Raw genomic sequence first — 19,323 nt, 5'->3', positions numbered from 1 at the left:
GATTCAGGCATATTTTTCAGGGACAGTGCACTTTAATCAGCATTTCAACTGAAAAGCCAGAGGCCACAAAGGCTAATGTTCATCTCACAAAAGCCAAGTATCTCAGCCGACCCTGCATAATCCAAGTTTGGTTTTCACCGAAGCATTGTTTGAGGCGTATTGTGTGTGTCTCGCTGATAGTAGGAGACTCAAGTGTCTCTTCAAGGCAGCCTGAGCAAACAATGGAAACAAGAAACTTGTACTATGAGAACTTAATGCGGGTTTCTTGCAATCACACACACACACACACACAATCAATTTTATGAGAAATAGAAAAATAGAAAATGGCTTTTTTACAGCAGTGGTTCCCAAACTTTTTTTTTAAACCACAGCACATTTTGTGGCATGGCCACCCAACCTTCAATATAACATGAATTCTTTTTCAGTTTCGGAACTTTGATCATGTTAAATGTGATTATTTTCTTTAAAAGTAAAAATGGCTTATATTTGAGGTGTACAAAGACATATGAACAAAAAAAGTGTTGCAGGCATTTTAATTATCGAGGACTTTTGAGCCTGCTGTTGATGGAGAAAAGAACACATCCCACAGGTCTGACTCCACTGACTGTTTCTGTTTTCATGTGTACCAGAGATGAAATAGCCATGCCACACTCTTACGAGATGTTGGGATGTGAATATCAAACAGTGAATTGGACAATGATGAATATCCATTTTCCACTTTAAATGCCAGAACCCGTGTGTCAAGTCTAGTATTGTTCAGTCTGATTTTAGTGGTTTCGGTCGTCTCGCACTGTGGAGGACTGAGATGTGTCAGCATATCTTTGAGCTCTGTTCACTGTGTCAAATCCTCCCATCGCTTGCCCTGACGGTTTCTATTTTTCTGATCTGCTGAGAAACTGAAAACCTTGAGCCGGAAAGTATGGCGTTATCAAGCCATAAGCTGTTTTTAAAGTTTTTAAACATGATTAAAAACACAGTGTAAACTAACAATGACTACTTTTTACATGCTCACTAATATTCCAATATTATTCAAAATATGACAGAGCTTAGATTGTAATTTGATGCTGGTCATTTTAACAGCATATTCCCTTTGAATAATCCAAAAGCAGCATTTTTTGAATAAGATGTGTGTTATGCCAAAAATAGTTGCATTTTTATAGCATTGTTTGTACATGTATATAGCACAGTCACAATATTTGGCTAAGTTGAGGGTCTTACCACAGTTTGTGACACATGGCTGTTTACAGTCAGCTCCGTGCGTTGTCTAGAAAGCAAATCACCAGCAGTTTACAAGGCTGGCATAGAGATGCGTGCTCAAAAGAAAAGCCCACATTTCTGGTCAGAGAGTGAAACACACCTACTTTTAAACATTATGAAAGACTGATAGCAACAGGTTTTTGGATATACACAAATATCACGGCACAGATGGTTGGAAATAAGGAGGCTGTACTCGCATGGTTGAATAAGTCCACCACTGGTAGAAAAGATCAAGTATTATTAATTATTACAATTAATTTATTTGAAGGGCATAGCCGTAGGACACATGACATGGGGCCGCTTTACAGTGGCAGTATGCATGGAATTTAAACTGGGATATTATAAGAATTTTTATCAGCTATGTAAACAGCTAAGTAGGAACATTTTTGGAATAAGGGCAAAAACCAGAATATGTTGTCAATGTTAACATAGTCGCTGTTATGATTAATCTTGTAGCACCCTCAAGGCACCCACTTTGGGAGCCACTGCTCCACCGCACGCTGTGTACTGTGTGTTCAGGATAGATTTACGCTCCAATCTGGCCCACCATCTTTGTTATGCCTGTTAGAATTTAACTTTGCTCCAGACATGCATAAGGATCAGGTTTTTGCTCTCATGTGTCGAGAGACCCTCAGAGCCTTAGGTTGTGATCCAGTACTGTCAGTCCTTGCCTCTGGACAAACTCCTCTGAGTAAATGTACTGTGCCAAGTGTGTGTGGGCATGTTTTAATCAGTGATGTGTGAATTAGATTATGGCAGAAAAAAGAATTTTGCAAATAGCTTAATTCTTCATGAGACCCGTGAGGCAGACGAGCCTGAACTTGTCAGCATTTCCTCTCAGATAATGATAAAATTTCTACTAATTTAAAGTCATTTGTAAAAGTTTGAGACTTTTCAGTTGCGCTTGTCATACATGAACATCAGTTGATGAAATACTAAATTGTACACGCAACTTATCTTTTATCTCTATTATTTGTCTCCCATCAAGGATCATTGACTGTTTTAGATCAAAATGTAAATCAACTTTAATATTAATTTGTACTTCAACACACAAGAATTTGTTAACTGAGAACTTATTTAATCATGTTTGAGGCTCCTTGTCTGCAAATACATCATTACATTGAATTTTCTTGGGAGTTCGAACCCTTTTTAGCTCTTTTTACTTGTTTACGAGGGAAAAAAATAGGACATCATTCAGTGTAATGTCCTGTTCCAGTCAAAGGGCCCTCAGAGGGGAAAAAAATGAATTCTGTTTGGTTTTATGGTGTTAGATTATTTACAACCAGTTAGGTACCTGTAACAAGAAAAGGGGTGAAATATAGACAAAGGGCGTGACAAATCCATCTGCCAGCTTAATTCACTTGCTTTGGCTAGAGGAATGTGTGTGAGCTGAGCAGCAGAGCAGAGAAACCGATATAAAGCTGAATATTTATGAGATGCTTGCCAACAAATATTTGCTAATCAGAGATAAACACGATAAAGTGGAAAACTAGATCCTGCACGCCAGCAAGGGAAAACAAAGTGTCTAAGTTAGAGGAGGAGCTGCAGATGCACGACCACACAAACACACACACATCTTATCAGCGAGGCTAATAGAGTGTGATACAGTCTGCTTTGCATTTTTGCTCAAACTGCATACCTGTCTTTTTTTTTACCCTTCTCTTCCTGTCACCTCATTTTTTTAATCCCTTATTTTCACCTGTCCCCATTCTCTCATTACTCTCTTCTATCATCTCATCTTTCTCGTCCCTGCCATATCGCTCATCCTGTCCTCACGTCCCATCCAATCTCTCCAACATTAACCCCCAATCTCTCTCTCTCCTCCTCCTATCTCTCTATCCTGTTGCCCCTGCTGCCCTCCCTCCCTCTCCCTCATCCATCTTCCTGCCCCTCTGACTTTTAAGTCCTCTTCTGTTTCACTGCATCTCATCACCTGTTCACAGTTTGTCTGGTTAGCAGTGACACACACACACAAGGATGTATATGAAAATACACACATTTCTTTTGAATCCCTCTTGCTGTCAGTCTTCTTTAACCTTTACTTCTCTTTCTCTCCATTGTCTGCATCTCCCAGGAGAAAAGGGATGTAATTAAAGTCAGTACTGTATAATGTCGTAACCTATTGATTAGGTTTCCCTAGTCTGTCATTTGCATTATACCCCTTCAAATTATGTCTGTCTGTGCTGCAGATGTTTCCAATATATGCAGTGTTATCTCTGCCTGCATGAGGTTATTACCAGACATCCAATTTTACACAAAGTTTTGAAATGTTGCCAAAAGAATTCAAGTTTGTTTCTCTCACTCTGACTTAAAACAAATAAAAAAAAATGCTGCTCAATATTGAAAAAGAAAATAAACAACAAAATCGAAATTAATAAAGCAAATTCAAAACAACATTGAAATCTTTAGAGATTTGATTAGCTCTGAACCAATGAATCAAATTCCTGCCAGCATATGTTGGCGATGCATCATTCTTTCATCCAGGGATGAAAACAGATAAATGCACTCAGTAATGTTCTGATGCATCACTAATAGCCAAATAACCCACAGCAAGGTCTCTATATATTCAAGCATTATGACATTTTATCAGCAAACCTGCTCCCAATAAGCTAAACTGCAGGTCTTATATTGTCAGTGTTTTTTTATATTTCTTGCCTGAGTGTGACCTTCCTCAACATTTCTTATCCTGAAGATTGAGAGCATACAAAATCCAACTAAATACCAAATGATAGAGCAACTAAGGTTATTTCATTACTCATTTTTTGACTTGTGTATCTGTACAAATGAAAGACTGTTTGATAACACAAAAATGCAAATGCACAAACTGTCATCTTTACTCATGTATGTTACTGACTGATGAGGTTATATAATAGTTAAGTGCACAGATCACATACATCCACAAAACTGTAGATCCCCGCACACATTTGTTTGTTCTCTCCCTCTCTCTCTCTCTCTCTTTCTCTTTCTCTCTCTCTCACACACACACAAACACACACACACACACACGAAAACATACACAGATGCACAGGGGCAGCATTAGTGTATAAGAGAAGGGTTATTGCAACATAATCCCATATTAAAGCGACACTAGCTGTTCTGACGATTGGTTCAGAGGCTTTTAATAGCAATCGGGCAACACACACTCACACACACGCACATATTGACAGAAGCATTTGGAGTCCTCGTTAAAAGCAAAAGTTGTAATTAATGCTGCATGGCAAAACACACAAAATACACACATACTGTACACAAATGCACGCACACATAATCATATGCAGCAAATCCTACTGTGACAGATGGATAGGATTACTCACCTGCCACACACACTCTCACACAGACATATATCCACACTGTGATATTGTTATCACACTACTTCTGCAAACAGAAATAAGCGTAGTTGCTTTAAACAGCTTTCCTGAAGTAGAGATGTACACACTTTAGGAAATAAGTGTGTAGACGGCCAAAAAAACAGATACTGTGTTTTTTTTGTTTTGTTTTTGGGGTCCAGAGGTTAAACCTAAGGATGCTGTCCAGCTGGCTTGCTGTCGCTTGCTTCCATACAATCACCAGTACCAACATTCAGATCCTGCCCAGTGTCTTAAATCTTGAATGAGCTGCTTTGAAAATAAAGTACTCGCTGCAGGCTGCGAGACTGAGAGATTCCTCAGGGGTTCCTAATAGAGCATCTTTACCAAAAAGGAAACATTTCAGGCTCAGACACGGTACACACACTTTCTGTGGACACTAATCTTTCCTAACTATTGTCTGTCATTGCTTTCTCAGTCACTTACCTTTTCTTATGCTCCCCTTTGGTCCGCATGCTTGATCTCGGTGTCTCTCTCTCATCTCTGATAGTCCTTTAGTCCTCAGTAGCGCTCTCCTCCGACTCTTTACCGCTCTCTATCTCTCTCTCCGTCTCATTCTGTTGCTGCTGATCCTCACTGGCTCATGGAGCCCAGTGATCCTCCCTCCTCTCTCTCTCCCTCTCTCGCTCACTCTCTCTCTCTCTCTCTTTCTGCTTTTCTGCGTTCCTCTGATTGATCTCTCTCACATTTTTTCAATACCTGCTGCTATTCTCACTCTCATCTTCTCTCTTTTATGTTTACCTGTTTATCAAATGCTGTCACGCTGTTATTAATTCCTCCACCCTTTCTCTCTTTCTCTCTGTCGATTCCCCCATTTCCGTCTCTTTACCGGTGGCTAATCCCATGCCATGCCCTGCTTTTTGTGTCTGTTTGTGTGTGTGTCTGTGTCTGTGTGCTTGCATTGACCCTGGCATGGAGGTAGACCCAGTGAAACTTTGGCAGCGCAGAAGTGTCTGCTCCCGGGAATTGAGCCAGGACACAAACAAACATGCACACTCGCACACACAGAAGCACACACTCCTGCTTCTATCAGTCACTTTATTTATATCTTTGCTTTGCCGTTTGAATGCCGTTCACTATTGCCTCTTTCTTTCTCTCTCTGTTTTGGTCTGTCGCTTTCCCTCCCCTGGTAGCTTCACCTTGCTCTCCCCTTTGAGTTGTTTCGTCGCTGTCCTCCCTCCTCTTTGCCCCACTTTAGCCTCCTCACACCATTCTTCCCTCATCTTTTCTCATCACCCTCGCCTCATCCTCTGACTGTCCCACATCCCACCCTCTCTTTCCTTCTATTTAATTCATTCTCTTTATTTCTCTGCTCCTTTTCATACCAGCTGAGCATGATGTTGCTTTCTTTCTCAAGGCAAGATAGGACAAAAAAATGACATTAATTGAATAGGAAGTGAGATTAAACGCCATATGATATCAGGTTCTAATTATGCTTAATTATGAGTGTCTTGTTTTTTTGTGCACTGCAGGAGTTGTGCATTTGCAAATTAATTTCCTCATTCGTCATGCAACAGGGAACACAGGAGTATTTCTCTCTTCTTTTACAGGCAAGTATAAGAGTGTTAAGCTACAAGTCAGAGTAGGTTTGGCAAATTCGCTGAAAATAAGAGAAAAACACATAAGCAACCAAGCAAAAGTTTATTTATATAACACATTTTATTCCAGTTGGAGGCACAATGCATGAGCTACCACAGAAGTTGCAGCCACAAACACAGTGCAGATATTGTAAAGATAAAACGTTAGACATAAGTGAATAGTTAAAAACAGACACATAATACATTAGATAGAAAATTAGAAGGAAAGTTAATTGCCAACTTTTTTTAAATCCAGAATTGTTGAGTTGCTTTTCAAGCAAAAAAAATGTCACATTGGCAGGTTCTAGTTTCGTAAAGGGGAGAAATGACTGCTTTTCTTTTCCACTTAAAGGATCTTTGGGGTTGGACTATTAATTGGTCACGAAAAAGCAATTTGAGGATGTCACTTTGGGCTCCAGGAAATTGTGATGGGCATAATTTTTAATATTTTATAAACTAAGTGAATAATGGATTTATACATGAAAAATAATTAGCAGATTTGTCGATAATGAAAGAAATCATTAGTTGCAGCCCTAAATTAAGATCAGCAACTGACCAGAAAGAATTAATAAGACATTTAAACCATTGAAAAAGTAAGAATTTGATTAAATAAAATAGCAATAAACACAAACAGCTTACCTTTAACAAATAAGATGTGAGTTGAAACCATTAAAAGAAGTAAGACTGAAGAGGAAATAATAAAAGTTAAGACCAGCAAGGCAGACTACTGAAAAGTGCTGCTAAATAGGAATGTTTTCAGCTTACTGTATGCACAGTAATGAAGCAAAAGTTCTCACAAATATAGGAAAGCTACTCTGCTCCTTTTGTGCGCTAGGGCTTATGTAACTGTCTTTTGAGTTATGACTGTCGGTAATGTGTTTGTGTGTGTATGGACAATGAATTGTTGTAGGTGTGTGTGTGTTCCCTGAGTGGTCCCTTGATGCAGCGTCCACATAAATGTCCCTCCTGAGCCCTCCCCCACCGGAAAATAACTGGTGATGTATGCGCCACTGCAAAGTGGTTGACTCACCTTGCGTTGTGTTTCAATTGACCTCTGATGAGGCAAGCAAAGGTGTGTGTGTGTGTGTGTGCGTGCGTGAGTGCATGCAAGTATGTGTACTTGTGTGTGACCGTGTGAATGTGTTTGTGCATTTTATATAAGCAGTGAGGGTGCAGTGCAACACATGCGGGCTCCCAAAATAATAAACGTGTGCACAAAAACATACATGGTTGACAGAGCATGAGACAGTTGTGCTGAAGCTGTGAAGTCTCTAATTTGATTTTTGGGGTGGAGGATGAGAGGAGAAGCATGTCATTGTCAGGAGAGAGGAGGAGGAGGAGGAGGAGTACAGTGTGTGAGCTGTAGACTAAGTTTCTCTTCTCCTCTCGTTATTCCCTTCCCCTTGACCTCTCTCCCTCTCTCTTTGCTATCTTCCTTATTTGTATCAACTGATAGTGTCTCTTTGTACTTGTCTGGTAAATAGGAGTCTTAGGACACATTGATCTGTTTTCTGAGGCAGTGAAGAGGCGTTCATGTTCACACTGAAATGCAAACACCCATGCACACACATAGACACCCATAATACCTCTTTCTCTGTCTCTGCCTCAGACAAACACTCTGCCACATCACCCTGACGCACACAACAACTCTAATTACACCTCGGCACAATCCATCTCTCTCATTCAACCCCCTCTTCTTCCCACCTCAGCCCTCAGGTGTCTGGGAAAACGTGTGTGTGTGTGTGTGTGTGTGTGTGTGTGTATAATAGAGGGAGGGGGAGAGGGTCAGGGATGAGCATGTGTCTGCGAGGGTACAGTGAGGAACGCTGCAGGCTCACAGTGAGCCTGTGTTTTGTAGATGTTCTATTTTAAAAAATGATGAAAAATCACAGTTGAGAGCAGCGTAATGACTTGCCACCTGGGGGGGGGGGGGCACACACACCACAAAAAGAAGCGACAGAGAAGAGGAGAAGAGAGAAAGGAGAGGGTGGTAAAGAGAGAGCACAGGCAGGATATGGACCTAAATGAAGTGCTGTGAGAGGCATCAATAGACCTGATGTAGAATTACATGAAAGGATGGTGGTTATCATGTCCCTCTGAGCTTTAAATTGAAACTCATTTTCTCATGTTTTTATGTTTGGTGTCTATTTTGCTGCATGCATGACTTACTGTAGTCATGCATGCATGTAGTATGTAATCCTCATATAGGCTCCGTGATTTAGATACTGAAGTTTCATAAGTGACCACAAAAAACACCCAAATCATAAATGTGCCTCTGGTGGATTACTTGCGCCACAGTTTCACACTGTTGACTGACAGTTGTGCCTAACATGCCAGAAACAATTTCTTATGTTCCTCTTAAATCCGGGGTTGTCTAAGTTAATGCTTTAATGCTCTGTCTTAATTGAAAATGAATGATATGTTAATTATGTTTAATTGCATTAATCACGTTTCACTGTTTATCCCACCGGGCATCTTGTGGGGATAATGAACTTTAAACAGGGAACTCAAACTTGGTGGCATAAAGTCAGACTGTGTACGTTTTTAAAGGGGAAATATCTTTCTCTCACAGCACTCACACACAACACAGCCTGACTTTGTACTGTATTATGGTTTCAAAAATTGGAAAACTTCAGATGAATTCTGACTTTCTGACTTTTCACTATTTTTGATACTGTTTTACCCTTTTCTCACCAAAATGAGAGCATATATGCAGGTTTTTCAAACAAGAGAAAACCTGCAATAAGTAGACAGTAGTCTCTTTTCCATTCCCAGTAGACAAGAGCTGTGTACACAGCTCTGCAGCAGAAGTATGCCTTTTTTGTGTGTCTTTTTTTTTTTTTAAAGACAGTCCAGAAAACAGGTTAGTAAACAGCAGAAAGCAGCATGGTGGCCAGTGAAAATGTTGTGGTGGTTACTTGTGTGAGTGCTGCTTGGGCGGAGACGCACAGTATTTTGCAGCAGGCGTTATTGCGTCACGCTGGCAAAAGGGCTAAAATGAAAGCGTCCACACACGTGTTGTAATACCATCAAAACCCGTGGCTACTGCAGTCATTTGACTCAGGAGTGAATGCTGATTGTAACTTTTCCCATTACGGCCAGGTGTTAGAGGGTGTTAATGTTTTTTTGTGCTGTGGGAAAGGGGCTTTACAGTATGTTGAAGTCACAGATAAACATTTCTATGGTTTTGTCACCATGTCCATGGCTGTGCTGTGATAGTTCAACAGTTTTGGTTTTGTTGCTCACCAAGGATGCTGTCTGCATACCTGCAGATGGATCCAGCTTCAGAAAAAAGTAAATAAGCCGTAGCTGCAGCTGTAGCTGCAGCTGCAGCTGTATTGGAGTACTGGAGTGTTTAAATATGCTAAAATGTGATATATGTCACCAGCTGGCTCAGGGAACGTGACAAGGAGGGAGTCGATGCAAGAGATTTGTTTAAAACAAACAATTTATAATGTCAAATCCAGTTAATTTTTATTTGTAGAGCACATTTAAAAACATCCACAGTTAACCAAAGTGCTGAACAGACACAAAATACCAAAACATATGACTGCAGAAGCAAACAACAGTAAGAACAGAGGAAAACAATAAACATAGTAACAGAATAAACTGCAGGACAACAGAGGATGAGGCACAAGGTCCATAAAGGTCAGCTCAACCAAAGTGGTGGGTCTTCAGCAGAGATTTAAAGGTTTCTTTAGTCTGAGCAGTTTTTATATGAATAGATAAGCTGTTTCAGACTTTAGTGGCAGCTGCCACAAAGGCTCAGTCACCACTGTTTTTGTATTATGATAACATTCAGGAGCATCTCATCTGTTGACTTCAGTGCTCTAACTAAAATATGAAGATGCAAAAGTTCTTGTGGATAAGGCATTGCCAGTTTGTTTCCAAACTGAAACTTAACTTAAGTTTCTTTTGCATTAATAAATCCTGTTTCTTGCTCCAGGCAAGGAAACACTTGATTTCCGCAACTTTTTTCATTTTGGACAATAGTGATCTGTTCATTATTCCTAAATGGTTTTCTCTATCCGTCCAAAAACTCTTGCATTTGTTGTTTTTTGTCTATAAATCTCTGCCTGGGCTGATGCCTTGTTGTTTGTATACATGCATGTGTAAAAACCAAAACCAATATGGCCTGTGCTCACCCAATGTTCTAACAGAACTTAGCCAAAAAAGCTCTAGAATATGCCACCTCCTTTTTTAAAAGATAATTTTCAAAACGACCTGAGATGGTCTGTGCTTCTAACTATCAAGGAATTAAGAACATTTGAAAGGATTGAGAAAAGAGCACTTTGTCAATGTGATTGCTATTCAGATAATCACTGAAATTGTTTTAGACAATCCCACACATTAATGTAGTCGACTAGTTCTTGTGTTTGATTTTGACTGGAGTTTTTGCTTGCTTATTCCTAACATGTGACAGTCGTATTTGTCTGCTTGTATTAATTGTTTTAATGAAAACCCTAACCTTAAAAACAAGAAATAAAATCTGAAAAACAATCCTAAAATGGTCAAAAAGCCAGTGGAGGGACAGCTTTGTGATCCAGTGAGAGACAACTGTTCTACACCCACATACAAAGAATTACAGTAATCAAGCCGAGAGGTAATAAAAGCATGAATAATTCTCTTGATATCTTTAGGAGAGAGCTAGGACTCTGCCTAGCTAAAAAGTCTTATTTGTAAAAAGCTAATTTTGACAGTCAATCTAATGTGTTTTTCAAATTTGAAGGAGCTGTCAAAAATCACACCAAGATTCTTGACAAATTGAAAAGAGCGTCAGGCCAAGAATACTACCAGAATCAGCCAATAGGTTGAGTCTTCCAAACATCAGTCTCAATCTTATTATCATTAAGATTTAAGTATTGAATTCATCAATGTTTAAGGCTAAAGCGCAATTAAGCAGTAGGGTGTGGAAATCAGCCATATCAGCAATTCATGGGTGTGTGGCAGGTGTGCTGTGAGGTGCTGAAGGCGCAAAAGAAGGTGATGCAGGATGGATGTCGGGGAGCGACAGAGTAAGCTCATGGGTTAGCTTTAATAGCCTATAAGGCCCAGGTGAGGTAGTTTAGTAGTTGTTTAGTTCAACACTTTTGCACTGTGGGGTGAAATGAACAGTGCAAAAGTGTCTCGGGATTTTTAGCAGTGCTTAATTTAGTAATGCAGGTGCACTTTCAGGTAGCTGTCTTCTTGATTCACCTCAAAAATTACAGCTGTTTATTCATTATTGTTGAGTGTCCAGAGTGAGAAAATGGATAGATAAATGAGGAGGAGGTAGAAAGAAATCCCAGACCTCGCTGGCATCTGTGTCCTGTTTTGTCAGTAATCTCTTCACTGTTGCGTAAGGCCTTCGCCTAAACAAGCCCTGAGCTCCCTCCCCCCTCTCACTGTCACACAAATACTGTCAGTAGTTTTATTAATATACACAGAGTTCATACACCTCCCATATGTCTGCACATGTCATGTAATGTGTTGATGAAACACATTCATGTATGAGGACACAAACAGTTGATAGTCAGATATTTGGCCCTTTCAGCATGTGTGTTTGTTTGGGTTTTTTAAAATTTATTTTTTTGATGGTGTGAAGGAGATTGAGAGCACGAGTCCTCAGAGAAGACCAATTACGCTGAAGTAGGGCAATACGACACGTGACCTACACAAACACACACACACACACACACACACACACACACACACACACACACACACACACACACTCTCACCAAAACTACTCTTCAGTTCAGTACTTTCTGGTTCTATTTTGACTGTGTTTGCGTGTGCCTGTGTGTGTGTATGTGTGTGTGTGTGTGTGTGTGTGTGTGTGTGTGTGTTCTTAATCCTATTACTGATCAGCCATCACACACTAAGAAGGAAGAGAGAGAGAGAGTGTGAGGGAGAAGGAGAAGTTAGTTTTGCTACCTTCTCTTCTCTGTTGGCACCTTCTGCCAATTTACTAGAGTATAATTACATAATTTAAATACTTGCTATCATGTCAGAAAAAAACTGTTAATAGCAGTGTTTTTCCATATTGAGTTTTACTTTCAATAACATGAGTTGATTCTATTGACTCAAAAACCCAATTCATAAAAGACTAGTATTAACAGGGGACCATGTGGACTTACAAATGCCTCCATATGTCTGTGTTTCATGCAGCACATTCACATGGGATAAGCAAAGTCTATATTCTACTTAATATACATTTTCTGACATCATTTCCCAAATATGATGAACACAGTCATCTGTAACTCCACTCTACACAACAAATGGTAAATCGTGGTGGAGCTCTCACCTGACAGATTACAGTAATGGCTGATTTATATCTGAGGTCCTCAGGTAAAACATTACTAGTCCCATGCAAATAAAGTTTCAGATAAAAAAATAAAAAAAAGACTTCATTTTAATCTAAAATCAAAGCACACAATCTAATGTAGACATTTCACACCTTGCTGCCCCATTTTAGTAATGGTTACTTGCAATGCTTTCTTTAGTGTCACACTGAATTGATCTCCAGGCACTTTTAATGGTGCGATAGGAACATTAGGAGGAAAAGAGGAGTAGGAAAGAAAGGAAGAGAGATTAAGGGAAAGAGTGTGCTGACAGGGTCTCTGGTGTCACTGCAGGAACATAGTTAAGTACAAGATGGGGGTGGTCACAACATTTAATAACACACAGTACTCTTCCCTAGTTAGACATCATAGACAGTTTTAAGTCCAACTGAAAACATTTCCTTTGTCAATCTGTATGTGTGTCTGCCTTTAGATTTGCTCTGAAACACGACAAAATGCTGTTTTTGTTTGCATGCACGACTGAAAAGTTTTGTATTAGAATTCAGTCAAGCACAAACACACACAGACACACGCTGCACATTTTGATAAGATGAAAGCTGTCACCACATTAGATGCCGTTCATCTTTCATCTTCAATTAGCCATCCATCATCTTTCATCGCTGTCTCGTGTTTGCCTTTTGTGCCAACAATTCAGGAGGATAATTTCACCCAAACCCTGGCTGCAGAAATACCTGCACATCTGCCATGTTTCTGAAAAAAGGTTTGTGAACTTCATTCCAGCAATTAAGTGTAGCAGAAGGGATGGATCAGAAAACGTTAATGTAGAAGTAAGACAAAACAAATTGACAGTGACTGTGAGTAGGGCCTAAGCCAAGACACCCAGGTCCACACCAGACCAGCAGCTGGGGTAAGCACTTTTCTGGGAAGAAAAAAAGAAAAGAAGAAGAAGCCAGAATATAAAAATACAGCCCTCCTCCTGCAGCCCTCCCCTGCCTTGGTCATATGCATATACAAGCAATAAAGCAACAGCGTGCCCTGCTACATTATCGCTGAGTCGCTGTTGAAGTGTTGCACAAACATTTGTTAACGTACTTACATTGTCACATTCTGTTTATGTCTTCTACTTGCCACAAATAACCCCGACTCGAAATTTTTGGTAAGCAAAATGTCTGTGCTTATAAACAATGTCTGAACCCCATTTTAATATTACTTTTCTTCCCCACTGCATCTTTATGTGTTTTGCAATTTACGTAAAGATAGCGTAGTGTCAGCTTACTAAGCTAAATAACACAGTGCCACAGCTAAAAACAAACCATTAGATTGTTTGACCCTTCACTGTGTCATGAGAGAGCTGAAAAAAGTTGAGATCAGCTCAAGTGTTGGGCGTCAGTTTGTAGCTTTATGTCTCTAGCGTCCATTGAAAATACATTGTAGCCTGTCGCTGAGATCCATCCCTGTCATGATTGTGATCCTGATGCCGTTAAATTATGGCAGTTCTACGTGAATCCATCCAAACCATTCTGTTTTCTTTGCAAACTTGTGGACCTGTAAAGCCCTTTGAGATGACACACTGAGATCTGAAGCTCTAGCTACATAAACATGAACTTAAATTAGCTGCTGCTGTGAGTCTTTAGCTCCAGTTAGCATAAGTCTAAACTACTGGGTAAATGTTCTCTCCATCTCTGAAACATTTCCCTGATATTGACACGTGTCTAATTACATTTATTGTCAGACTCTTTTATAAACTCTTTGATAAGTATGTCTTCCTTTTATTAGTTGCTTTGCAGTGTAGGCAACTTTTTCTGCAGGATTTTGGCCATTAAATCAGGCTTTCACCATCTGAATTAACATGCACACACATCTGGACTTGTAATAGGAACGCACTCTCTCTAAAATGACCTGTAATTGGCCACTGTCTGTCATCATTACCTAGATATTCCAAAGCCTGCAAACAGAGCTAAGAAGTAGAAGCGTAATCAAAAACTGCCTATCCCAGTTTGTGCCCTTTATGAGTCAGACTCCTCCTGGTGCCCTCCTCGAGGTGCCCCGACCTCTTTCAGGCTCACTTGGTAAGCTCTCACTGGTGTAAGGGTCACGCATGCGTGTTTACAGGCAGTTCAGTGGATCAAAACAAAGATGGCAGATGGAAATATGAAAGCAGAAAGTAACAAAAGTAACAGGGAAATGCTATTTTCTGCAGGTCATTTGTCATTTTAAATTCATCTGTTCTCCGGTAACATTTTCAGATTTAGCTTTACCGTATTTTGTTGTGATATTTCTGTTATGTATGCAAACTATTTCACATTCATGCCATAGGTTATTTCTGTTCTCCTCTGGTCAGTGGTCTTCTAGTCTGTTTTTGTCCATTTCTTCTGTGTTTTTTCTCTCCCTTGTTGCCCACATACACACACACTGTGTCTCCCTCCTCTCAGCTTCTGGTTGTGGAAAGGTTTGAGCTAAATTTTCCATAAATTTTGTGCTTTAATCCAGCTCAAGGATTTTTTCCTTAGCATAAGTAGTTTTCACACAAACTTTAAACTTGTTTAAAACTTTTTTTTTCTCCTTTCCTCATCTTTCATGTCTGTCTCATTTTCACAGTGACGCTTGCTCCTTCTCCCTCCTCTTCTGTCTCTTTACTTTCATCTTCTATATCCTATTCTCCTTATTACCAGGCTCTCTGTGTGTTTTTGTGTTCTCACCTTGGGCCATATTCAGAGTTAAGTGCTCGTTCTGAGGAGTTAAACCTCATTAAAATCACTGACACTAAAAAAACCTGCAGTATGTAAATCAGTATGTAAATTTGCCAACAAAAATGAAAATGGCTTTGTGAAACCAGGAGCAAGTTTTGTTTTGACATGATTTTATATTTTTTGAGTTTTATGCCTTTGTGCCAGTGATAGCCGTGGCAGGAGGCATTATGTTTTTGGGTTGTCCATCCGTCCCACATGGACATACACTTGTCCATCTGTTCTCATGACAGCAATGTCTCATGAACACCTTGAGGGAATTTCTTCAAATATGTCCACTTGGACTAAACAATGAACTGAGTAGGTTTTGGTGGTCATAGGTCAAAGGTCAAGGTCACTGTGACCTCGTCTGTCTAATTCTCATAAAGCACCTTCAGGGAATTTTCCACTTGGACTTGAATGAACAGGGCAAAGGTCACTCTGACCTCACAAAACATGGTTTTGGCCACAACTCGTAAATTATGAAAAATTTACCCAAATGTGTAATAAGATATAATGATGAACTGATGACATCATATATTCAGAAGTTCAACTGTCAACTTCACGGTGATATAATGTTCTGCAAAAACACTTTGCTGGTCATTACTCTGGTCAGTTGGTGACTAATCTTGTGTTGCCATGTTGAAACTGGGTTGGTTGTATAGATCTTCTGTGCTGCTAGGTTAAAGTTGTGTGTGAAGCATCCATGTTTTCACAGACATGTATGTAAACTGTGAATGCAACTCAGACATACAATCATATAAAACATTGATACGTACAAAGATAACGTAGAGGTGAGATGAGTTGCATAATATTACAAAGACTATAATGCTCCTTTTACACGTCAGCTAGTTACTGTTGTTAGCAGCCAAATTGTACCCTTCTTTATCACCGGCTAACATGCATACCTTTTTTCATTCACTTAAGAGAATCTCTGGTTTTTAATCAGTCTAATCTTGTCATCTTGTAAGCAGTTGGACCTAACTGCAACACCTAGTGTTTCTCAAAAACGAATTCTCATCTTTGCTGTTGCTCTGTTTTATATCTGTAAAGTTGTCTTCTGTCTACCTTCACAAAAACAATCTCAAATAACACACGTTAAAAGGGATTGTTTTTTCCTGTGGCACATTTTTATAGATAAAAATGTTCAGCAATTAAGTTTGGCAAAAAGATTTTTCCTTTAAGTGTTTGCATCTTTCACTGTTTGCTGTCGAAAGGAACTCTTACACTTGTTTCTGTTTAGTTTAATTTGTGTGTGTGTGTGTGTGTGTGTGTGTGTGGTGTGTTATAGCAATGCAAAAAATATATTTGAAATCTTACCTTGTTGCAGACGGCCACAATTTATAAATACAATTTAGAATCTGGAGAGGTTGCCAGTGTTTCTGGCTATAGTTATGTTTGTTTATAGTAATTATGGTAATTTTTGAATATTGCGTTGTGGATGCAAAGAGCATTTTTAAAAATAACATCACAGGGTCTCGTTCACAGTCCTGCCCTTTTGTTCCAGGTTGTGTTTGTGATGATGTTGGTGCTGTTTGGACTTAATCTTAGATTGTGGCTCAAGCAAGTGACAGAACTGGTGTGAGGTTTTCTTTGAAATTCGCTTCAAGCAGTCATAGACATGATGCAGCAACAAATTACCTTAAGAGATTTAAATGTCTTTGGCTGTAGACGTATAGCACTCAGAGTAAGTACAGCACAGTGTCCAAAAAGTAATGATGCATCTTTTCTCTCTCACACTCACACTTTTAGTCCAGAGTGGTCGCCTGCATGACAGCTATCCTGAGTCAGATGGATGATCGACACTATGAAACGTACATAGAAACCTTCAGCGGAACCTCTGATCTAGTGGTAAGAACACACACACCAACACAAACTTTCAGACAAATACAAGCTGTCAAACCGTTACACACACTCGCCTTCTCTTGTCCATTTCACTGCAGGACTTTCTGATGGAGTCCTTCCTGCTTTTCAAGGACCTGATTGGGAAACATGTATACCCCTCTGACTGGATGGCCATGATCATGGTACAGAACAGGTACTACAAGCACACACAGACACACTGATACCCAGGGTTCCTACATGCAATATGGAAAAGTTTTGTTTTTTTTAAAAGTCTGTAAAATTTTATTTTTATAATTTCCTTGTCTGGATAAGTATGGGAAAAAAGGAAGATTATGAACAAGTATGTTTCCAGTCTATAGCCCATAATCAGTTTTCTGTAATATAAAAATCAGAATTTCTAAAAATATATTGATGATACAAGCAGTATTTATAATGGCATTTGGAGCAGGCAGCAAGCACAGCCATAGTGTTTACCACTGTCTGAGAGAGTGCAGGCCAGAGCAAGCTTGATGGCGTGCAAAGCAAGTAAAGTGTGCAACTTAATGCACAATCCTTCATAGAGCAGCCCTGCCCCGAGTGCCTTATAACTTAGCACAAATCATCACAAATAACCAAATATTAGGCTTGTCTGAAAAATAATGAGTTATACAGTGGGGCCATTATCATTAAAGTGAAAAGAACTTTTCTGCATACGAAAACTTTTATGGCTGTGTTCATCATCGTTTCCATGGACACAGTTATTACAAGATTGCACCGATGGCATGAAAATTGAATTAACTAACTCTTTCAACTCATTTTCTGTTCTTTTTTTATAAAAGAGACTAATAAGTGTGAAGGGACAGTAATATAATATATGTATTCAGTATGGTATGAGAAAAAAATATATATGAGTATAGATAGCACTGTTTTATTTACTTCCTCTGGGCAGAGATGTTTGACAGTGGTGTAGACTGAATGGCCTGCTTGGCAAAGGATTCCTACTCAGAAAAGAAAGCTGGATGCAAACGTTGTATAAGATCATTTAACATCTTTAACATGGGGGAGGTGGCAATTTTAAGAAATATGCGTGGTCAGTACAGTTTGATCTTGCAGCATCCTCTGCTTTGCATTTAATTTCTCATGCTGGTCTTTGACTTGTATGAGCTTGCATGCCACAAAGAGAGGACCTCCACATGAGTATCAACACCATGTTGGCTACCTCTAGGAGAAAGCAAGTTTTTGGCAGATGTAAGGCTGTGCAAGCAATTGTCAACATAGAAAGCCCTCTCGACGGTGTCTAGAGTGTTTTTATTGTTCTGGCTGTTGTCCTTCACATGCCTCTGGAGTGTGTGCTTAGTGCAAAAAGGGCTACATGGAGAACCACGCACACCCAAGCATTCAAGTGATCACAAAAGTGTATTTTGGAATGAACTCTGCATGCCCTGCTCTCTAATTGGAGTCCCTGTCCTTAGAGGGACTATAAAGCCAGCATCCCAAAGATACCATCTCTGTAACAGATATAATACAGCCATCTAGAGCTTGGCACAGTATACTCAGCACACTCTGCAGAGTGATGCACCAAATTCTACACTTTATCAACACAAATAAGACACAGATAGGTCAGATTGCAAAACAGCCTATAAACACACTTATGTATGAGCATGAAATCCAAAGCAAAGTACAACAAGCTGCCTACAAGGGATCTAAGTTACCCATCACATTCAGATGAGCACAGTGTTCTCTTTTTGTACAATTCGGGCAGACAATTTTAGGGTCATGTATCAAAGAGCAGCATACAGTAACAGCCAAATTTTACACATGATCTATGAAAATGAAAATACAGAAAAATAGCAATGGGTGGCAAAAATAGAATATTGCTAATATTTTATAACCTTTTTCCACCAAAATTAGCATGTGCACACAAGTTTTGTAAACACCTGAAATGCTAAAAAAAAAAAAAAAAGGCAATAAATTCCTATACCATCCCCAGAGCTGTCTACACAGCTCTGCAGCAGATGAGTATGCCTTTCTGTGTATGTGTTTATTTATTTATTGATTTTTTTAATCATTATTTTTATTTATTGGTGTATTATGTTGAACGTCACAGAAGAGCTGGTTAAAAGGTTAGTAAACTTGGAGTGGAGGCCAGTGTAAATGTCACTGTGATTTCTTTTCTAGCATCTTGTACTTGTTTTTTTTGTCTGTCAAACTTGATGCAGACTAATTCGGAAAGTTAAAGTAACGCGACCACCTGGATGTTGCATTTCTGTCGCTGCCATTAAAGCCAATC

The 19,323-nt window shown here is 39.4% G+C and overlaps 1 protein-coding gene across 1 annotated transcript in view; it reads left to right on the top strand.

Annotated features, from left to right (window-relative positions):
• LOC121948484 (dedicator of cytokinesis protein 2-like) overlaps positions 1-19,323 on the top strand; it is a 137,369-nt gene that overhangs the window by 89,040 nt on the left and 29,006 nt on the right. The window contains exons 28-29 of the mRNA XM_042493882.1: positions 16,962-17,060; positions 17,153-17,247. Coding sequence (XP_042349816.1) covers positions 16,962-17,060; positions 17,153-17,247 — 194 coding nt within the window. The remainder of the gene's footprint in view (positions 1-16,961; positions 17,061-17,152; positions 17,248-19,323) is intronic.

The sequence above is a fragment of the Plectropomus leopardus genome, chromosome 9 (assembly GCF_008729295.1).
Source record: "Plectropomus leopardus isolate mb chromosome 9, YSFRI_Pleo_2.0, whole genome shotgun sequence".
NCBI classification, from domain to species: Eukaryota; Metazoa; Chordata; class Actinopteri; order Perciformes; family Serranidae; genus Plectropomus; species Plectropomus leopardus.
Note: the sequence above shows the minus strand (reverse complement) of the source record. Positions and strands in the feature narration are given on the sequence as shown.